We start from the raw sequence: 23,362 nt of genomic DNA, 5'->3' as shown, positions 1-23,362 counted from the left end.
TGGACTTTTTTTTTTTTTTATCAATACACTTCACTATTTTGAGACTTTGTGATGGTCTGTCACATAAAAAAAACTAGTGAAACAAATTGAAGTTTATGATAAAGTGACTTACTATGAAAAGTTGGGTCTGTAATGCTATGCAACTGACTTTGCCTGCCTTCAGTCAGTTTTACTGAACAAACTATTGCTTTCACCTTGTCAAGCTCCTCAGTGGCCCCACTGCACCCTCTCCACACAGCTGTGAGCAATCCCACCCCCAACTCCCACAGCGTGAAACCTCTTAATGCGTGCGTAAAAGAGGCAAGTTTGCCTCAACCGTTTGGCTAGGCGGGACGCGCGCACAAACACGTCGTACAAAACCGTTGGATGAACCGTGGCTTGATAATGGATTAACGAATCAAACAGACAACCAGCGAGAGGAACCCTTAACGCCCTGATATCAATGTATTGGAAGAGAAAACCCATCCACCCACTGACTAGGAGTGAGTCACAGTTTAAAGCAGCTGAATAAGCGTGCGCCGGTGCGGACGGGGAGATTCAGCGTGGGGTATTACACTCTTTTTTTTTTTCTTTTTTTCTTTTCTCGGGTACTTAAAGCCCGCAGCCGCAGCGGTTTTTATGGGGAAGAGAAGCGTGGAGCTCGCGCCGCCGAACGGACCCACAGCTGCTGCGCGAGCCTCTGGTGTATCCGACATGGACGGTGCGCGGGATGCCGTCGCACGCTGCTGGTGCGCATCTTTATAAAGAGCGACGAGACTTCAAATCTCCATCTGTTCTGAGCTAAAAGTCAGACGAGAGTTCGACGACGAGCGTTTCTCCCGAACCAGCCGGCCGCCTCACCGAGAGCAAACCAGAGAAAAGCACTTTTAAAAGAACTTCAGAGGGAACACCGCCGCAGAGAAGATGCGTGGAGAGGTCGCGAGGAGATTTCAGATGCTGCTCGCGCTTTGCTCGATTCTTCTCGTCAGCTTGGGAACGGGCTTTCCAACAAAACGCAAGAGTTTTACCCACAAAGTAAGAAACTTTTAGTTAAACCTACAATTTTGTTGCTAAGAAGGTTAAACAATAAAAATGGTTGATCTTGATCAAATTTTCACTTAGTTAATGCATTTTGGTTTTTATATCAGCTTCCTGGTTATTTTTTTATTAGCAGATAACTTTTTTTTTTAAAAGAGATAACATGGGTTGTAGAAAGTTAATGCAATTCTGTTATTCCAGAGCCGGACCAAAATTGTACAGGGCCTTAGACGGAAGTTAAATTTGATACCTTCCCAACAGGATTGGGTGACATGGACTTAAGTTTTCTTGTAATATTATGTGGTATTTATTGTGATAATGATAAATGTGATGCTAGAAGTTATTTAATATCCTCATCTTTTGGCAAAAAATCTGCAACTTCATAGTCAGAGCCCCACAAATGCAAACACTACTCCACTACCTCTAAAATAATTTGTGTAGTTGATATTCTAGCAGCACAAAATAAGAGCATTCTTCACCATTTCTAGGATACTAATATTTATTCATGCTCTCATGAAACTAAGCCAGTGGAAAGTGGGGGGATTCAAACAATCACAACCACATCTCAGGCTTCATTGTTAATAAAAAAAAAATCATTAACTTTTCATCATTATAATTAACTCCATGTAATTAATCACTTATTGCCTCTTCCTGCTTCCCAATACTCTACCAATATTGCCTTTACATATGTTTGAAAGATTGTCGCAAAAGAAATTTTGGGGAAACAAATGGTTTCGTTTTGAAGAGCATCAAAGTCTTTTGAATGACACCAAAATCAAAAGTTATGTTAAAAATAATAAAGTGTCACCAGTTTTGTATCTAAAATTTGGGAATTTGGGGAAATTTCATGATTGACTTGAAATTAAAACTTAAAATTTGGCACAGTTTCAGTATTTATTTATTTATTTTTTAGATATTTTCATGATACTTGTGAAGGAAGTCGGATTATGTAAAATATGTTAAGACAATTATGATCGATTGTAGTCCTGTTATTTATAATAGTTACAATAACATTGACTTTGGGTAAATTTGACCCAAATATGATTTTTTTTCCTCATATTTGTGACCCATATCTGACTTTTCATGGCTGTCTGAATGGCCCATTTCCAATCTTTTCACCCAAAATACCCCCAGTTTTGTCCCACTTCCATACTAACTTGTATAAATGTCTAACAGTTTTCAAAGCTTCTGTAATTAGAAGCTTGTCTCGACAATGAAGTCTCCATCACTACTACTACAACTTTTAGACATTTTGACACGGATATAGTTTTTTTTCTCAAATGTGAAAAGAATGTACCTAATTGTGCAAGTTGATTTTGGTTTTAAAATGAACTATAAGCGAAAAGGCTGATTTAAGCAACGCTGTCCTGACTTGAGATCCTCCAAATGTAAAAAAAAAAAAAGGACGTAACAGGAAGTAAATAAATAAACCAGTATAATTCCGAGTATGTTTTGTTTGTAGAAATTCACGGTCTTGACTTGTAGCACTCCAAACTTTCCATGAGGGTGGCTGATGAATCACTTCAGTTATCATTTTCGTGCCCTTGGGGGCCCTCTGCTGGTTTGGGGGCCAAAGTGATCTGTTTAGTTTGGCTACGCCTGGGGCCAGCTCTGTATTATTGCAACAAAAAAGCAAATCTTAAATGTGTTTCCAATAATAATGCTGAATGAGTATTATAAACAACTTACTCCTCTTTAAAATGTTAATCTTTTCTCAATCACTCCAGTAGGATTTGTGTGCAATGTAAAAATAACAGCTTTCTTGTGGAATATATGGCATAAGCATGACATGCACAGTTTAAGCGCTGTAATTTATACTCTGGTAATTGATTACATGAATCTATCATGATTTAGTTTTCCGAAAATAATTAGCTGATTTCCACCTTTCGACTCAGATCACGTTGCTCTGTTTCTCCTCCAACTCTCTTTCCATGTATAGTAACATTTGTCATGACCGGGCACACACCCTGCCGTCATAAATCCAAACTCGGTGCGTAGCTTGGCACGCCACGCAATGTGTGTGGCGGGTCTATCTAAGGGGAATGTTTGTGTTATGCGCAGACATATTTGGAAATCAAAGTCTGTTAGTGGATGTGTGTCTTTGATCTCTCCATCTTGTGTGGCCTCCCATTGATGCCCTGTTGGGACTTTCTCTCTCATCATCTGTCTGATTGATGTAAAAGCATAAAGGGGCAGAGAGAAAACAGAAGGAAGGAAAAGAAGGGAGTCATTAGAGTAAGACAGAGGAGAAAAGAAAATCCCTGTAGAGTGTGTGATGGTTCATTTCTATCCCCAGCGGTTTGTGGAAGATGACTCCCTACCTGTGCTTGTGACCTGCAGGGTGTAGCAGGCTAAGACAGAGGGGAAGGAGAAAGTGGAAGCTAAGATCGGTAGAGTAACTAGATGCTTATGTAACCAGAATAAGGCAGGCCTTCAGTATCTCCCTTACTGGGGCTCAGGTCAAGTGTCATTCGTCTGGCTGTTTACGTTGGCTCTTTTTTTTTGTGTGTTAATGTGGAATTTCCTGTTTTTGAGTTTTGCCCCCATCTCTCTTCAAAGTGGAGAAAGAGGAGGATTGTGTCGGAGTGGCCTGTTTTCCCCAAATATCAGGACCTGTTTGCTCTGTTCACTCTCTACCCTCCTTTGCTCCCCCCTTTCCAAAGCTCCACGAGCTCACCCCAGTTCATCTGAGCATGCATTCGCTGTCCTGTTTCTATTTGACAAAGATGCCGATCAAAGAGCATCCATAGTTTATTGTTCTTCTGTAATGGTTTGGAAACAGCCAAGTGCAGGGGCCTTTGATTTCTGCGCGCATAAATCAGGCCTGCCACTCTGCGTGCCTTCCCAGACTCCCCGCCAATCCTACCGGATCTCATCCCTAGCCCTTTACTTTGGTCCCCCCTCACCCCCACGTTGGCTTCGCCCAGCCTTCCAACCTTCTCTTCCCTAACCCGAATGTGTGTCATCATCAGCAGTAGCAATGGCAGTAGCCCTAATTGGGCGTAATCTTTTAAATCGCTTTCAAGCGGCGCTCTCTGCTTATCTTCAAGAGAGACTGCAGTCTCCAGGTCAGGACTGGTGTACCCCTATGCATTTTGTGCAGTCTCCCTGTTAAACACGCCACATGCCATCAGCCACGGGGCCTTTGATCAGGGGAGCCCCACTACCAAGTAAGGAGGAGAGGAGGAGAGCAGGATCACAGAGAACAAGGGGGAGGAAGAAAGGAGGAGGAGAGTGATATACAGGGCGAAGGAATACAAGATCCAGATGTGAAACAAGACGAGATGAGGAGGGTGTGAAAGTATGTGGCCTCTTTCATGGCTCTGGACTTTAAGCTTTTTGTGTTTTCATGGTTGCGTTGGATATATGTGAGTCTTAGGTGAGAACGGTCTGATCCGATATAACAGATATTGCATTGTTGGACAATATTACAGTGTTGGACAACGATTCTTTGTAGGTATTTGAATAAGCCCTGAACATTGGATTGACATCTTCTTTATGGTTATTTTAGGTGGAAAACTTGTTGTCTTTGTTGAGCTCAGAAATAAAATTATGTCCTATGTCTGAGAGAGTAGTGAACTAAAAGCTGGATTTTATTCATTTAAAACAATACTGATATGAGTGGACGTTGCCAACTGCCTTTAGCATCTTATGTTAGCTATTAGCATAATTAGCAATATTAACTGTGAACAAGAATCTCTGTGTGTATTATCCAGAGAACATAGACCCTTAAATCTGAGATTTCCAAAAGACACAGTTTGACTCTACTCTGTTCAGCAACCAGCTCAGGGTCAATTTGCTGCTCTGCCGATTCAACGAAACGTCTATAAGGAGGGTATGAATTGATGCTCTGTTTAAGACAGCTCCTCTTTGTACCTGGAAAAAGTCATGTACAACACAACCAACTGCCAGACCAACCTAAATAAACACACAAATCGCCTCTGCATATCCTTTAAAAATTGACTTTTGGTCCTCCTTTTGCCTTATTTTGAACATCTACGTCCTACATTTAATTGAAAATGGATAACTTTCAGGATACCTCCCTCTGTAACAACTTCCACTATGAAGAATGTGGTTAGTGTGATCTAATTGAGCTTAAATACTGAGTGTTTTTTGTTGTTGCGTTTGTTTGTTTTTCTGACTTGCAGGTTCCCAGTCAGGACATGCAAACAAAAATTGTCCATTTTAAGTCACCAGCAACAGTTTTCAGTGAATCTCTGATGAAACTACCCAAATCTCGACTCAGCCTGTTTGATCAACTCAAACAACCTTTCACCCACATTTAGATATTTATACATCTATTTTGTCAACCCTGTGTTTCAAAGCAGTGATGTCCTTTGCATGTCTTTCAGCTAATTTCCATTTGTGGTGGGGGTGTAATATTTTACAATTTGGTCAAAAACGTCAGAATAAAATTACATACCAAAAACCTAAACATAATACCAAGTAACTTCATATCACAACACATTCAAATGCTTCTTTTCCCATGAGTTTTAGTTAGAAACACGCATAACTAACACGCAGTAGTTACATTTTTTGCAAAATATTGAAGTGAATCTTCATCCTAAAACATGTCATAATGCATTGCTAAATGATTAAGTTTTTGTTTTGCATCATCTGTCATTTGTATTAGTTTAATTAGTCTACTTTTGCTAGACGTTGAGCTGTTCACTTTTAATTTAATTTATGAATTGTGCTTGCTTGAGATATTCCCCAATAATGGATTCCGTCTAGGGTTGAAAGGAAAAATGATCCTTAATATCTATCCTGTTTGTCACCATTACTTTAAGTCTATTTGAGGAACAAGGCTGAGTTCATCATTTATCATGTCTGGGCTGAGTTATCTCCTTTGCACGCTTCATGTGTCTGCACTCTCGAACGGTGGCACGAGATCTTTATGGGACAATCGCAGGCATCGAAAAGTACATCGTCTTCTTGAGGCCATAACTACAAATCATCAACTCGCTGTTCATGCGTTCAGACAGTTTTCCTCTTCGGCCTTTCAGCTTCCCCTGTTTTGCTGGGTATGACCGCAAGCTGGATCATCTCCAGTCGTATACAAGGACCGGCATAGCATATGACACACGTTTTCACCGTTCGTCGTCACTCTTTCTGTCAATTCACTGTATGTGACCCTTCAAGGTCACATACAGTGGGGGAATAAAAACAGCATCAGGTTCAGACACCCTCGCATCAGCCCAGGAGTCCCACGCCTCCCAGGCCCTCTAATTAAAGCTAAAAGAGGATCTCGCCAGCACAGGACCCCCTTTGTCCACAGCTTGGATGCCATGACTGTTGTGGGAAAAAAAAAAAAGGAACGAATGCTGGTTGATCACTTGGCTAGTAATTTGGATGCCTCAAGTCTTTTACAAACTGCTGACATTGCAACAAAACGAAGAATAGTAGTTATTACAAAGAAGTACTACACTGGCTATGTTCCCCAAGTCAGTAGTTTGCAGAACCAAGTCTCTACCAGCGTTGCACATTGCCTATCGCGATAAGCACTGAATGTATTAATCCCTTGATAAATTAACAAGGTGCTTGATCATTTTCACTTGTATGGTTGGTTGTTTTTTCTCATATCTCTCTTTCTACCAAAGACTGATTGACAAAAGTCTTCAGTCTGGTGCATTGGCCTCAACTAGCCCCTTTTTTGAAGGACAACTTTGTTTACAGGGACTTCAGTGTTAATTTTACCTGTTGTTTCGGTTGTTTTGTTTATTTATTTTGGACATTTAAAATGCCTTCCAGTTCCAGTGCTAAATGTTTGTCAGAAATTAAAGTTTTATTTATCTCTGGGATGACGTACTGTATGACTTGAAAATGGTCTCAAAGCAACAATATCTTTCTCTATAGTAATAACTTCTGGCACAATTAATCGCCCAGCAAAATTTGTTGTCATGATAGGCGACAAATATGGACATGTTTGCTTATTTTTGCAAAACAGGGTCAATGTCCAAAAGAAACATGGACTTCTGACCCAGGATCAAATATTTTAGCAAGTTTTCTTTTCAAGATTGCTCAGGTTTTAGAGCTCCATCCAGGTTTATAGCTCCTGTAATTCCCATTAATTACTTCCCTGTTCCTACTGAAAAAAACCTCCACCCCCACAGAAGGATCCCATATTTTACCGTGGGATGGTTCTTTCAAGATGATGTGGGTGAGAATACATAACAAATTTGAGAAAATGTTATTTGACAAAGTTTTGAAAGGTTTAAGGCGTACCTACAAGTCACTGTAACTGTTAAAAAGTGATATTTATCACAACCTTCTTGATGAAATGTTTTGTGCCTGTGCCAGAGAGTTCAACTGTATATATTTTTGTGTTTTCCATCAGATTCATGGCCATCCAGTTCACACTGGTGGGATCCAGCACATCTCTGAGGAGCAGCAGAACCAGGTCCAGAGCATTCTGCCTGAGCCGCACAGCCACCAGAGGAGGTGGTCTCACCCCCAGCACCGCTCCGCTGGTGTTCTACCACAGCCCGAGCCCGAGGAGGAGACCAAGCCTTTTATCTTCGACCTGAACAACTTTCCAGACCTCGCCAACGCTGACATTAACTCTCAGAACCCCAACATACAGGCACGTGTGAAGAGGGCACACACACTTTGAAATGTTAAATTAGTACTTTGTTGAAGCAGCTTATCTGTCTGTAGGATAAATTATTAATGCTGTCAATCGATAGAAAAACCGAATCAGATGAATCACATTTGGACATTTTGATTAATCGTGCCTAATCACCAATTCTATGAGCTTGAAATGTCAAAATTCACGTTTTTAAAACATGTTTAAGAAACGTTTTCATTGCCTCAAACTAAATGTCTGAAGATTTTCCGTTGTCCAGGTTTTCATTTTCAGGAAGATTTTTTAAAAAAGTAATTTGTTTCAATCTTAGTTTAGAAATGTTAATTGATTGTGCGTCAACAGAAGGATAATTCGACGGAAGGATAATTCGCTGTCGCAAAAAAACTGCATCCAACCAGGGTTTTATCCAAACGTCCATTGTCATGTTGTTTAATAAATCTTTTGCCACTAGTTGGACAGAGGGAAGAGGGGAAGACATTTGGAAAAGGAACCGTGGACAGGATTCAAACTCAAGATGTCTGCATCGATGTCTATAGCTTCGCGGCACCTGCTGTAACCGCTGTGTTTTTTAAAGCGAAATTTGCCGCTGAGCAAAACAGCCTGACTCCTCACCAATCTCCTCACTCGACATTGCTAATAGTAGCATCTTTGAACTAAAGCTTAAATTAATTGCGTGCGTTATCGCATTACCACTGACACCCCTATAAATTACTAAAAAGCTTTAAATTAAAAGAAAAAAATGGGTGTTGCAGAGAAAAGTATGGGTTAGTTTACTTTTTCTTTAAAGTCTCCTATTCTCATCTTTTTGCTTCATACTTCTGTTGAAATTTGAAGGCAGATATCTCTATAATCATGTATCTATTTATCCTCACAATTTAGGATAAACAAAAAGTTCAACATTTTCCAATAAACTTATTCTGTCCAACTCTGGGTAGCTAAAGGGCCATTATGACGTAAGATATGCTGATCAGCTACAGCTAATGTAGCTTTTTCTCCTGCAGCTTTTCCTCCTGTTCAAGTCGTACTCGCTTCGCCTTTTCAGTGATGATTAAATCTATTGTGAGTTACCATATAAACACTTAAAACAGCAGGTTGTACAGTTTATATTCAAGCAAACATAGTTTTAGGTCTGATGAATGTGCTGAATTTGGCTTTGGGAAATTCAGTTGCATCTAGGATGAGTCATCTTTGGGTAATAAGAGGTGTTTATCCAGAATGAAGCTTCACTACTTCCCTGAGAGAGTTGTTTGATCTACTGACTGCTCATGCCCACTGATTGACTTTAAATCTGTGGAAAGATTCAGTCATAAGCTTAGTCACCTAATGATTTGACAGGAGTGGGTTTCGGACTACAGCTCGCCAGTTGTGTGATGCTTTAAACGTGCATAAATACTTTGCTGAACTTAATGTTTGTAAATGTGTATAAATTCAAAATCAAACTTTGTGCAGGAAAAAATGAAACTTTTTAGAGATACATAGAGAAATCAGCTGTTGCCTAGAATTGGAAAATGTTCATGTTTATTGGCTTATGAAAATCCAGCTAGAAAGTCCAAAATCAGATCTGTTTTCTTATTAGTGAGCTTACCATACTTATGACACTGAAAACACCCCTCTTCGGTGTTGAAGTTGTTTTTTATTATGTTTAAAATGCAGCTGAAACTATATAATCCAAGACATGTTGACATAAATTTGCTGTTAAAAATGAGAGAAAGAGACGCATCAGATAAAAGAGTGAAATACAACAGTGCTTTTATTGTATCATTTTGAAATTTTAACACCTGTGTGACATGAAACACATTGGATTTTGAAAGACTGGCAGCTTTCTAGAGTCAACTTAAACCTCCGACTCCTTTAGGGAATACAGGGGGAGACTTCTAGTGACCCATGCTGAGTCATCTGTACTAATTACCAAAAACAAATCGTCTCAAGTTGTGACAGTATCCACAGGTCAACTCTTTGAAAAGAAAGTCTGGAAATTGGCCCAAAATCAGTTTCACCGAAGCTTTTACTGTCTATGTTTGGAAGCACCTGGTTAACGAAGCTTCTCCAATTGTTCCACGCAGGTAACCATAGAAGTTGTTGACGACCCTCAGATGGAGGTAGAAATGGACCTGGCCAATGAGAAAGACTGGCTACCTTCCTCCTCCCCGTCGTCCACAGTGGATTGGATCGGAGGCAAGAAGCTCTTCTGGCCCCTCTTCTGGAGCTACACCGATTCCAGCGAGGAAAGCAACAGTCGGTCGGGCGCAGAAGACACCGGCGAGGAAGAGGGGGAAGACGATTACTCTCTAGATTATGGAAGCGAAGAACCCCTTCCCAGCGGAGTGGGGGGAGACTGGGACACTCACTGGAATGAGGGTTGGGATCCCATGGAAAGCTATTTTGGTAAGCTTTACATCTACTAGAAATGGCACAAAAAAATAAATAAAAAGCTTAAAGTAAAACAAACATAGCGGAGTGATAAGATCAGAATGGATGGACAAGAATTACTTATTTAGTAGAATTGCTTTTCACTGTCAGATCGAGCCGAACGATGCCAGCATATGAGGAAGCACGAGCACTCGACCATGAGGACATTTGCGGGCCGCGGCCGCTTTGAAGTCGACACTGTCGTGCCGGTCTCAGAGGCCCGCCGTTTGAAGATGCCTTCCGATGGGCTCGCTAATAACAGCGTGAGGCCGTCACTGTTCTCTGGGACAAAACATCCCACTGCTTGTGGACAATTAGAGGGCAGATTGGGAACAGAGAATGGCAGGGACCATTTGGCCGGCTCTTTCATCCCTCCCCGGGGCCCTTTGGGCCCCCTCCCACCACTTCTCCCTAACCTCCCCCCGTTTTACGCCCTCACTGTCCTGCGCGGCGCAGCCTTTTAGGCGAGTTCAAGAATTTGGGAGGCTGTAAGGGCACCGCATAACTTGTTTTGTGTCTCAGCTTTCACAGACAACGTACTCAGGGATAAAAATAGTATAAAAAAAAAAGAAAAGAGAGAGACAAAGAATCGTGAGGTGTGCACTGTCAGAGTTTGGAAAAGGAAGTGAATCCCAAATGCAGAGCCCCAATCGGATTAGTATTTAGGCAGTTTTGAGGGTTGTTCGAAGCTCTCCTCAAATAGATCCAAATATTTTATAGTTGAGGAAGACTCTGCAGGTGAACGTACCGTCTCTTCGCTTGTCAATTAAGCCATTATGCATTTTTTAATCTCTTTCGATGTTGCGTATACAGGAGGGAATCAGTAAAGGGCAACAATGCAGCCTAAATGGTCACATCTAACGGCATAGTGAACATAAATTAAGGGTGCCAACCTTAGCTCATTCTGTAATTACAACCTCCCTGAGACCTCATGCCCCTTTGGCCACATGGCGAGCTGGCGTTGCCCACAAAGTCAAATTGGGTGCCTGCTACACCCAGGCTGGTATTTCTGCACCCACCTCGCCTTTAATCAAGAATGACTTGTTTTCAGTGTTATTAACACCACAAGGAAATATGGTGCGGAGGCGGACAGCCACAGCACAACCTCTCTCCCTCTAATTTCACTCAAGCCTGCTTAAAAAGAGCAACGGATTGCATGGGAAAGGTTAAACCAGGAGAAAATTGTCATGTGTATAGCCTAAGACGTTTAGGAAACTTTGAAAGCTTGTTCTGGATTAGAGCGTTCGAGTACACAGATTCCTGTCAAAACAAAACTTGTGTTTTGTTTTTTTTGCTCTGTTTTTACACTGATCTAATCACAGAGCGTATAGCTGGCTTTGATCTCCATGAAATAAATCGCAAGCGCTTATGCTGGGTTTGGAGTGCGTGGTGATTTTTGGATTTGTTTTCTCTCCCACAGAGAAGGAGACAGATGAATGGACTCCTTGGTCTCCATGCTCAGTGACATGTGGACACGGTGAAAGAAAGAGGACGAAATCCTGTGGCTACTCCTGCACACTGACTGAAGCTTCAAAGTGTGACCTGGAGCCTTGCCCTGGTAGCGTTTTACTTCTAGCTTCGTTTTGAAGAATTTTTGTTTTTTTGTCTGATTTCTAATCTAATTTCACCCGTTTCCTTTTGTCCTCGTAGGTGACGTCAACGCTGTGGTGGAACCATTCCCTTTTGAGATGGAGAACGGCACTGAACCGTTTGGAACAGGTGGGTTCTTTCTAGGAAAAGCTGGAAGAAAATCTGTTAGAGACTGTAAAATACATAAGGCTAGGGTGAAGGTACACTTTCTAGTAGGGCAGCAACTCAAAGCACACAGTAGAGTTGGGCGGATCAATCCAAAAAAATCGATCATAATGATACCAAGTCAAGATTTCATTTTGATTTTCTCTCTAATTAAAATTTGTTGCACTGTATTTAGGAAAAATGCACACAAATCATGCTAATTTGGCATTAAAGTATTTTGTAGATACCTATAAACTTTGTCGAAATTATGTTTGAACAAGTTGATTCAAAGGAGAAACTACTAAAATCAGAAGTTTGATCATATATGCATGTATTGATATCAGCAGTACTGGCCGTGTATTTAGCTGGCATGGGTTCGATACCAGAAAATGCTGTATCACACACTTCTAACATGCAGCCAAAGTTAGAATGGGTCAGATCAAGTCACACTGTTGGATTAGAATGGTGAAATCCATTTGAGAATCTGTGATAGAACTTGAAAATGGAGGCTCCAAGGTCGTGTCTGGGCATTCTTAAAAAGTCTGAAATTTAAGTATCTAAAATTAAGGCCCTAAATGTCTTTAATTTGTTTAAAAAAATCAAGTGACCTCAAATATGTTAATCAAAGGTCTTAAATTTTTGTTGCAGCAGAACTATTTAACATTGTGTCGTCTGTGTGGTTTTAAAAATGTTTTCACACAGAACGTTTCTGTCAGGCAAAAATTTGAGTCACACTCAAACATGGTCTTTGCTTTTTGTGACTTTGAGGGTTTGCGTTTGAGGCTACCTGTAAGCAATATGCCACAGCTAGTTGTGGCAAAACTTACCAGTTTTTCTGTCACTGGTAAGTATAAATTTATTGCCAGTCGGTTGGATGACATTCGTCTTTGCCATTGACTCACTTCTGTTGCCAACTCCATACCAAGGTAGGTGCTTTATGTGCAAAAAAGCATGGAGGTGGGGGTTAAGACCGTAGGCGACTTTCTTTAAATTTCTGTTATGATACGGTTCTTGAATTTCATTCATAAAGGCCTTAAAAAGGTTTTAAAAACTCTTAAATTCCAGAAATCCTATCATAGATTCTGTCCATATAATCTGACTGACTTTAGGTTATTTTGCAAAGAGAGACAGGCAAGAAAAACTGGTAGAGACTTACCCTAAAAGACTTGAAGCTGTAGTTGTTAGAAGGTCAGTTAGCACTTAACTTCAGCTTCACAATTATCCAGTACTTCGTGTTGGTCTACTACCAAAAATCCCAATAACATTACTCAGAAGTTTGTGAAAAAGCATTGGGATTGTTGGGTAGTGAGTCACGATGCTACATAGCTGATATATTTTCCCTCGAGAAAGCAGATTGTTCTTGTTCTTAACTGTAATATAAAGGTTTAGGAAAGGCACCCATAAGATTTCAGCTTGGCTCCATTCTGGCACCTGTTCATTCTATCAGCAGAGCTCCTGTAAACTACTAAAGACACAGCTTTGCTTCCTCTGTTCTCTTTCCCGACAGATGTGGACAGCTGTGAGAAGTGGCTGAACTGCAAGAGTGACTTTCTCCAGAGGTATCTGCAGCAGGTCTTGTCTGAGCTGCCCAGCTGCCCCTGCTCGTACCCGTCCGAAGCGGCGTACACCGTGGTGAGCCTCTACGACGAGACCCGAGGGCGACCTTTTCGCTGGCGCGACGCCAGCGGCCCGACGGAGCGGCTGGACATCTACAAGCCCTCGGCGCGCAGCTGCATTCGCTCGGCGCTTTCCAGCGACTCGTCCACTCTGGCGGCGCAGCATTGTTGCTACAGCGACCGCGGGCGCCTGATCACGCGGGGGAAGGGCGCGGGCACGCCGAACCTCATCAGCACCGAGTTCTCGCAGGAGCTGCACTTCAAGGTGGACGTCCTGCCTTGGATCCTGTGCAAAGGGGACTGGAGTCGCTTCCACGTGGTGCGGCCGCCAAATAACGGACTGAGTTGCCCAGAAAACCCCCATGAAGACGTGTTTATGAATGAACTTGAAGAGGCCAGAGAGTACTGAGTTACTACAGCCAAAACAACTACAGTCCTAATTTATGATGAAACAGCCTCTGCTAAAAAATAAACATTACCCTAAAGCGACATATGAGCTATTAATCATGCAAAACCCTCAAAGAACCTTTTCATTTGTGAATGTGTACTTTGATGAGGTTTGTGCCCACAGCATCATTGTCCTATATCCAGACTCGGCCAACTGATTTACATGAAAGGATGAGGGGGGGAAAATGGTCGGTTTTCATCTTCCCACACATTTGGTGTATCAATTTCTTTCTTTCTAAAGTTCATTCCCTCTGAGGCTTGTTTTCTTGTGTCCTGTAGTTATTGTCTAATATTGGATGATAACATATGGCCTAAATCCTATATTGCTTCGTAAAAATGTAAATGTTATGTTAATAAAGTGGTCCTTTTCAAGATACAAACAAAGGTATGGTAAGCTAATCACTCATCTTAACGCTGCTACAACGTAAAAACCCTCAGACCTTATGAGGATTTTAACAAATGGACACACAGATCCAAAAGACAACACATGGTTGGTGCTTCTCCCCTCCCCGCCCCCATCACTACTGCAAACTATAAAGGAATATGGATCTGAATATGAGTGATTCGAAAGGCAAAGTGACTTTTCGCAGTCAATTGTCCTTGTAAGACTTGTTAAGAGAGCCTTACAAGAGTAGCCTGTAGGCGGAAATGATCCAGAAAAATCCCATTCGATTTTAAACGTTTTGTGGCGCTGACTCGATTTCAGCCGTTTCCTTTCACAACCAGGAAAAACACATAATCCGGGTGCCAAAGAGATACAAATCAGACTGTTGGTGCCAGTGTAAATCCAGCCTCCACGTCTCTACCGTGCAGATGTAGACGAGGAGCAAGTTGGGCAATGGTTAGATTGTGCATGTAGGTGTGTCTCTACAATGTTCTCAGGGGGGGGGACTAACTGATCATGCTAAATGAAATCGGTTCATTTACCTCATCAACAGGATACTTTGTGGATCTTGTACAGAAGCATGTTGGGGCAAGAATTAGTCGATGTGTAATCTAGATAGAAAGCGATGAACTGATGATGCTTTTTCAGAAGGCATTTGGATCCTTTACGTTTGGTTAATTCTTTCAAGCTGCTGGATAGAACCGGATTGGATAGAAAAGACATTCCTTCCTAAATAAAGTCAGGAAGTCGGCTGACACAGGATATTGGTACTGGCAACAGGAATAAGGCGGTACGACCAAATATTTCAGGCTTTAGCCATTATGTATGGTGCATGATATTAAAAAAAATAAGTTTTTACCTGTGGCCAAACATGTTTCAGCTTTGTGATGGATACACATAAAACGTGACCGCTGGACTTGTCCTTTCTATCCAACCTTATTCCACGGATATTCGCAACAGACCTCTTTTCAGGAAATCTGCCTCCACGCGCATACAGGCATTTGTACTTTGAAATAGCCAATTTTAAAGTAAGGCACTTTATTTTATTTTACTTTGTTGTTTTTATTTTTCATTTTTTGCCATTTATTAACAATTTTGTTATTGTGAAGGTAAGCTCAACAGAAATGCTGCGTTATTTCATGAAGTTTCATAACATGTAAGAAGTGTTGATATATATATATATATAAAAACAAAGCATGATCTTTTTGTGATTTCTGGGTCTAGTATTACGTATTATGGTGTTGTACAGTATTTATTTGTCTGTTCTGTTTTGTTTTTAAGTTTGCTGAAGCTTTGAACTGTCTCTACGCTCAGCATGGTGCACTAATTGAATTGAACAAATGAAGGCACCCGGTTACAAGGGAAGCATTTTTGCCTCATATCACTTTAAACAGCAAACAGTGTGTCTGTGTTTCAGGTTTTTGTTTTGTTGGACTGCTCTATGAATATGTTGTTGCAATTATACTGAAGAAATATATAAATATATATATATATATAAATATATATATAAAGAGTTTGCATTCATCATCTGACATCTCAATGTGTTTTCTTTCATCACACCTTAGATAAAGGTGATTTCAAATCGCCTTTAGTTTGCTGAGTCGAATTTTCCAAGACAATTTCCGAACACATGAGACATAAGTCACCATAAAACAGTGTTACTATTTTAAAACAAAGACAGAGACTTCTGTTTAAAACTGTTTTAGCGACTTATGTTATCAATTAGCTTGGTTAGATAAGTGTGAACAGTAGTCTGAGTGTTTAGCCTGGATAATGCAGAGCTAGACTTGAAATCAGCTTTTGAATGTTCAATAAAAAAAACAAAAAACCCAGACATTTAATGATCAAAAGAATAAAACAGTCAGCTCCTCCTGAACCCTGCTCCAGATTAATTCTCCTCCTTTTCTGCCAGTTCAACAAAACGTCCTCAAGTCAGAATTGATGTCCCGCGGCAGACATAAACTTTTGCAAGTTGAAAAAGTTGTGTGTGTGAAACGGCCAAAGCCACAAAAGCAAAATGACCAGCACCCGCCAAAGTCTATTTTCCATTGTAATAGCCTGACAGAAAAGCCAACGGGCCGAATAGAAAATAATATTTTCAGTAGCTTCTTACAACTTTTGTCGTGCTTCTGACTTAAACACCTGAGTTAAACACTGAAAATCACTAGCGTTGCATCTTCTTCCCATTGCAAAAGAGTGTTGTGGTTAGCACAACCTGGAGCATCTATGGTTCATTCACTGATCAGAAAAATAATTACATTTTCTCAGAAGTTGGCAGTCAGACATTATCGAGCTGAAAATCTATCGATTCCGATTTAGTCACCTCAGTAATACTGAAAATTGTAAACTTTGAATTTAACAGCTTCGACACTGAAGAGTGTTGTGATGCGACTTAATAAGTATGGTGCGTTTGGTGATTACAAAAAAAGATTAGACGTTTAAGTTTCCAACCTTGGTCGGTAATGCCAAGAAGAGTGTTGCATTCTGCGTGATCTGGTACATGTAATGCATTCACTGATCAGTAAAACCCTGGATTTTTTTGAGTTCCCGAACATCGTCACAGTCCTAACAATTGTCAGACCAACAATTTACTTGTCTAAAAAGAACAACACCAACAAATTAGTCACAGTTAAATTCTGATAAGAAAATAAGTGTGTGCTCCTTTTAATGTTGTTTGTTCCATTGAATGGGATTTAATGAGAAACCACAATGTAGCAAGCCAAAGGAAGGTCCATGTTTCATGTTGCTCAGTCTGTCCACTGCACAGAACTGATGGAAACTAGAAAGCTGCGCAATCTGTAAGAAAAAAAAAAAAACAGTTAGTGGTTTTGTGAGTTAATGACCACTCTGATGAGGAGCAATCAGAATGAGCCTGTAATCTTTTCCCGTCAAAGCTACGTTTTCCACATGCAACAGATCCTGAAAATAACAGGAGCCGGCTACATGTTGCAAAACTCGCAAACTTTGAATCCAATCGCTAATTTCATCCGAGCCACGGGGTTTTCCCCCCTGCAGGTTTATTTGATGTGTTCAAGTCATCGGCCATACGCATTCTCTACTCAAAACAACCACCCACACCCTTGCATTCACTCATCCGGGGCTTCTTCTGGTGGTTTATGAAAGCGACAAATTTTCAAAATGTGATGAGAGGAATCATGGCCGATGCTAGGACGCTCAATTGAACTTGCCGGCCAAAATTCAGCTGTTTTTTGTAAAAGCTCTTAAGCCCCTTTATGCCTTAACTTACAGCCAGCATCCATGTGGTTTCTAGGCTGATCTATGCCGGCCACAACGTTGTCTGAGGCAATAGTCTTTCTAGAGGATTAAATAACCTTGAGATTATAAGATGAAAGGTCAGAGTAATGCAAAACCGTAGGCTTAGGCAATGCAAACAGTACTCTCAAATGCTCTACTTTCAGTTGGTCATGACATCCATACTTCTCTTACGGTTCCCTTTGACCCATGATTAGAGGTTCATACACTAGCTATAAAAACAAATCTCAACCAACAAAGACTCCGAGTAGTACCTGTCCCGCTGCAGTGTTTTGCTTTTAAACAAACAACAACAAGCATAATTCCGTCCCCCCATGTGGTTCTGACGTTGACTACAAATGGGTAGTGAGTGAAGGAGAGCCAGACAGATGCTGACCACATTGCTGCCACAGAATAACAGATAAATAACCACAGATGTGTAGACGGAGGAGAAAGTCAGAGCGTGGGGGGGGGGGGGGAGTGAGGAGAAAGAGAGAGAGAGAGAAAATAGGGAGGCGAACGAGGGACATGAAAGACGAAGGGGGTGGTTTGGAAACACCGTGGCTAGGAGATGTTATCTGACACACTGAATGAAGCGGGAGTTTTTTTTTTTTTAAAATTATTTTTACGGACAGATGCGTTTTTTAAAAAACAGCGAGGTGAGTTCCCCCCCACCCCGCAGCATGTGAAGGGGGCATGCGCATCACTTGCAGAGAACGCTGTGATTACACAGAAGTTTAAAACTGTTCGGTTGGAATGAGTTTGGCTAAACAAAGATAGAAAAAATAACAACAACAACAACAACAAAGGCTGAACGATGAGTCAAAATTTCTAACGCGGGGCTCTGCTGCTCATTTCAGATAGTTAAATGATTCACCTCTGTAGTTGAGCGCTGGTGGCTACGGCCCGGTGCCAGCCAATGGTGGTTACAGATATGTTTACTTTCGTAGGCTGGCAGGAACACGATATTTCCTCTGGGTGCACCGCGGCTGCCTGACCCTGCACACAGCGTGGCCCCTGCTCCTGTTTGCAAGCTGCAGCGACCCCAACCCCCAACGGCGAGCGCTCGCACGACGCCGCACCAACATTGACCTGCAGAGGGTTTTTTTTCTCTCAAAATCATGGAAAGCACACATGCACACACACACACCATATGCATGTCGACAAATTCATACGTGCGTTTTAGCAGCTCCATCTACATGGGAATGCCAAAGGGCTTTAGGATTTTAATGGATTATCTCCAGCTTGAATTATCCCATTCCTTAACCCACTTGACACAGAGGAACTCCTTGTTCTGGAATGATCAGCAGCACTAATCTTAAAAATGCAGCTTCTGTTCAGAAGATCACCAGAAAGAAAGAAGCTTCGCAATAGCTATAGCTTTTAAGGAGGTTCTTTTTTTGTTTTTGTTTTTTTCTTTTTTGAGATACTTGACAAATGTCCAGTGACAGTAAAATCATTGTAGGAGGACTTAAAAGTGCATCTTACATTCAGAAATAGTCAAGTAAGGAGATTCGCAGAGGAGCGAACAACGCCTTCAAGCACAACAACCAGTAGCCTAAAATATAGGATTTTAGCCGCTACATCATCCATTTATTTCTGCTTAAATATCCCCAGTGTATACAATCTGCATTTATAGGTTGAGCAAATTTATGTGGTCCAAAATGTCGACACTCGCCCCCCACAGAGTAGGGTTCGATGGAGAGACTTCCTCCAGAATTTGGGATTGGAGGTGCTGGAATTGCTAACTCAACTCTGTTGAACTCTTGCCTCCAATAATTTAAAGCCTTGTTCTTCCAATGAATGATGATGCCACCCCCATACCATAACACTGCCTCCACCAAAACTGTCTTGGAGGCAAATCTGGGAAACTTCTCATGAACACCATCCACACACTCCGCTCGGCTCCTCAAATGCCTTTTAATTACACGTGTGTGTCCCTAAATAAGCAAGCTTTCCAACAGTAAAGAATAATTCATGGCAAAAAAAAAAAGCACTAATACGGCAAAATATAAATGATCAATAAAGAACACATTTCCTGACTTTCTGTAGGCTTATTAATTTTGGATCATAAAAAGGCGGTATACTCAATGTTCTGTCAACCTTAATGTGATTATTTTACACTTTTCAAAACGTAGAAATTTTGAAAACCAATGTACGGTGGACCCTGGTCTAGTCTCGGTTCAGTATTTGAAGATTTCTTTTCTTAGAGAATATCAAAAATATTGGAAAGAAAACTCAGCTTGGGACGCTGAGATGCTTAGCCACTAAAATGCTATGCTACTTTGCTCACTATTGGCTGGAATTTGCAAAGCAGCCAATCGAGGAGCGCCATTCATTTCCCTTCGCGCTGATTGGCTGTATCCCCAATTAGGAGATCAGAAAGACAGACAGTGGATGGTAGCTTTTGCAACAGAGCTAAGACGGTTTCAGCTGTGAGTATTAACGGACACTGAGACATATTTTATGTCTGAACTATTAAAATAGGCAGTTATGGTCGTTTTTTTGAGGGGGTCCAAAACATTAGTGGATTGTAGCTATTTGACCGTAACCCAGAAACATACCGTGGATCCAGCACCCTACGAACTGACCTGTCCTCTTTGAGCTGCTTTACCTTTTGTCACATCATAATAACCACAAATGTAAATATATTACATTGGGATTTTATGGGATTTCAAAAGAGTAGAAGCCCAAAAGAACTGAACCTCCTGCACTCGACCACTAAATCCAGTGAAACCATTGGAGATATGGTTTAATTAGCCACGTCATTCAATTTCCTCTTGGTTTAAATCTGGCTGTTTCATTGAGGGCCAGAGAGAATTAGTGAACAAACAACATCAAGAAGACCAAGAAACACGGCAGACATAGAAACCGCGCTGGGTTATGAAATAATACCCCGCGCTTTGAAAATGTTTGTTGTTCTATCCAGAGATGCTAGCTGGATGGAGGTTCATTACAGAACAATCCTGAAAGTGCAATTTCTTCCATCAATCCTAGAAGAAAACCTATTAGAGGCTTGTTAGAGGTTTTCCCTCCTTCTAGCCAGACAACAATCTAAAATATCCAGCCAGAGCTGCAATGGAACGGTCAAAGTCAAACTACGCTAACGTGTTAGAATAGTCAAGTCAAAGTCCAGAGCTAAATTTAATCAAGAATGTGTGGAAAGTCTCGGAAAGAATGCTGTTCAAAGACACACTACTTCCAATCTGACTGGGGTTCAGCTGTTTTCTATTGAAGAATGGGCAGAAAGTTCAGCGTCTAAATGTGCAAAAGCTGGTAGAGACGTACAACAAACGACTTGCAGCTGTAACGGCAGTGAAAGGTGGTTCTACAAAGCACTGAAGGCATTTTTATTTGCAAAAACTTGCAAATCGTGTATCATTTTTCCCAGTATTTCCTGATTCCATACTACCTTGGGTTGGCATATCACCTGAAATGTCACTGAGAGGCATTGAGGCATTTGTCCACATATGTACATTTCTGGAATATTTTGACAATCGCAAGATTCTGAGGAGCATGTGTATATGTGAGCTACAGTTAGCAACGTAGCTTATTCAGAAATCTTTACCAGTGGACTCTCAACCAAACCAATTGGTTCCCAAGCCTTACCAGTGAAAGGTCGTGTCTAAACTTGTCAGAGTGGGGCCTCATCCTCGGTCGATTCGTTGCAACTGAAGCGACAACTGATGACTTTCTTGTACTTTTAGAACATTTGGACATATTTTTTTCTTTATTATTGTCCAAACTCCCCACCTCAAGCCATGGCAGCTTTTTTTATTTTATTTTATTTTTTTACAGAAGACGACCAACAATGAGCATGACAACCCTAACACTCCACACTGAACATCAATATCCTCAGAGAAGTCTGAATAACTTGCATTCTTTGGATGAATCCAGACTCTACAAACTTTTGTTTGTTTACTCATGTCCAGAGGGAGTCTTAATTTTCCCCAACTAGCACTCTCTGTTGATAATATAATCAAAAGAAAGGCCAACACAATACATTTGGACTTGAGGGGGGGAGTGTGGGGTGGTTGCCTGCATTCAGTTCTGCGGCGGCAGCCAGCCAGTCATAACAACATCAAACGGCCCCCGTAGCCTGCAGTGCTTACACGGAGCCAAGACCCTGGACCAGAAATATGATTGCTCCATCTTTTTAAGATAAGAATGCAGACGAGCTTAAAAGTTATTGCGGACAATATGTCCAGGTATGAGGCGGCCATAAACGTTGAAGAGGCCGCACCGGGCTGAACAAAATTGGAATAAAGCGGTGGTTAAGATCAAGGCAGGAATCTTGATATCTTGTCTTGGATCAATATGAATAATCCTCTTGTTTTGAAAGGAAATGGAGGGAACGAATGCCTCATCGCAACACACAGGTGCGCTTTCACAGAGAACACGTTATGATCTGGTCTGCTGCTGTGTGTGTATACCTTTCCTTCCAGCCAGTTCAAGAAGAGGACAGTAAAGGGAGAATGGAACACCACCACCTTCTGGTCTCCATGAGTAAGTGCTGTTAATGTGTCCTTAAAGTACTTCACTTGTAATTAGCGAGTTATTTATAATCACTATAATTCTGTATGTATGACATCAGAAACCAAAGACTTGTGTGTGGGTGCCTGTGATTGTGTGTTAAAGTGATGCATTGAGCTGGAACACATGGACCAGCAAACACTGTGTGTCAAACTTGACACTGTTTAGCACTTGAGTGGCCACGTGTTCGATCGGAAGACATGTTAAACTGAAAGAAAGTCGTTCCATATATTAATACATGTACTTCCACAGGCGAGAAATCAGTTAATGGGTCAAACTACTTTCCTGCTTACTCTGTCATGGCTCCTTAGTTAGTTTTTACCATTTAAAAATCCACCTAGTGTTCAACCAATACATTCACACGAGCAAAAATGAATAGCGAATTGGAAATGCAATGTTTATTTGCATCACCTGGTCCATTTCCTTTTCTACTCTTCTTTGGCAAGTATGTGTAATATTCTGGGCTGATTCAGACAATTACTGTGTTTTTTTTTCAGCATCTTTGGAGATGTGTGCAATTGCATGAGCTATAACTGGGTTTGTCAGCTTCACCAGCCCAGTGATAAGTAAGAGGGAAATTATGCATAAAGCACGTCTCGCTACGTAGTTGCATGCTGTAGTTGGCAATATCAAACCTCCTAAAAGCTGAAATTATCCCCTGCGTCATGTGCAGAATGAGCTGAAGTGTAAATCTTATGCGAAAGCGACATTGTTTTTTCCCCCCAGTTACTGTGTTGACTTATTGCTATTTGTAGGACACACTAGCAAAATATGTTTGTCAGAAGTGGGATTCGAACCCACGCCTCCAGGGGAGACTGCGACCTGAACGCAGCGCCTTAGACCGCTCGGCCATCCTGACATGACACCCCGTCGTTCCGCACACGTATTTCATAGAGGGTGCCTGTAGTCCTGCGTAATGTTTCTGTTTTCCATGTTTAGGTACTGTGTACTTCATTTCCGAAAACAACATATACAGTATTTAATTTTTACTTTGAGAAGAACAAATTTTAATAAAGTCATCATTACAAATCTGAGACTTTTGCCTCGTAGTCCCTGCTAACTTCCTCGTAAGGTAAGATAAGATAATACTTTATTGATCCCGTAAGGGAAGGGGAGTTTGTTTGTCCCAGCATAGCACAATTAAAATACATAAATAAAGCAATAAAAATAAACGTACAATGCATACCTTCCAACGAAAACGGTCAGGAACAATTCACAAATGGACAACTCGACATAACTTTCCACATTTAACTTTCCTGTCTAAAGAAAAGAAATAACCATGCAGGCCCCAGCGAGGATCGAACTCGCGACCCCTGGTTTACAAGACCAGTGCTCTAACCACTGAGCTATGGAGCCTACCACACCGTCGTAAAGCGTCACGTA

At 41.2% G+C, this 23,362-nt stretch overlaps 1 protein-coding gene and 2 non-coding genes across 3 annotated transcripts; 1 reads left to right on the top strand and 2 right to left on the bottom strand.

Moving 5' to 3' along the window:
- The first annotated feature begins 329 nt into the window (after positions 1 to 329).
- ism2 (isthmin 2) lies at positions 330 to 15,715 on the top strand. The gene is made up of 7 exons (XM_014472595.2): positions 330 to 482; positions 598 to 1,014; positions 7,355 to 7,600; positions 9,667 to 9,988; positions 11,433 to 11,570; positions 11,663 to 11,731; positions 13,254 to 15,715. The coding sequence occupies exons 2-7, from the start codon at positions 904 to 906 to the stop codon at positions 13,769 to 13,771; spliced, it is 1,404 nt and encodes a 467-aa protein (XP_014328081.1). The 5' UTR covers positions 330 to 482; positions 598 to 903; the 3' UTR covers positions 13,772 to 15,715.
- Positions 15,716 to 22,755: 7,040 nt separating this feature from the next.
- On the bottom strand, positions 22,756 to 22,838 carry trnal-cag. The gene has a single exon. It is a non-coding gene; the product is annotated as a tRNA-Leu (tRNA).
- A 424-nt stretch (positions 22,839 to 23,262) lies between these two features.
- On the bottom strand, positions 23,263 to 23,335 carry trnat-ugu. Its single transcript has one exon. It is a non-coding gene; the product is annotated as a tRNA-Thr (tRNA).
- Positions 23,336 to 23,362: the final 27 nt, after the last annotated feature.

This window comes from Xiphophorus maculatus, chromosome 15, assembly GCF_002775205.1.
Source record: "Xiphophorus maculatus strain JP 163 A chromosome 15, X_maculatus-5.0-male, whole genome shotgun sequence".
Classification (NCBI taxonomy): Eukaryota; Metazoa; Chordata; class Actinopteri; order Cyprinodontiformes; family Poeciliidae; genus Xiphophorus; species Xiphophorus maculatus.
The sequence above is the reverse complement of the archived record's forward strand: the minus strand, read 5'-3'. Positions and strand labels throughout refer to the sequence as shown.

Coding starts and splice junctions, on each gene's coding strand:
- ism2 (XM_014472595.2), top strand. CDS start 904: ATGCGTGGAGAGGTCGCGAGGAGATTTCAGATGCTGCTCGCGCTTTGC. Junction 1,015..7,354: donor GCAAGAGTTTTACCCACAAA/GTAAGAAACTTT, acceptor GTTTTCCATCAG/ATTCATGGCCATCCAGTTCA. Junction 9,989..11,432: donor TCCCATGGAAAGCTATTTTG/GTAAGCTTTACA, acceptor TCTCTCCCACAG/AGAAGGAGACAGATGAATGG.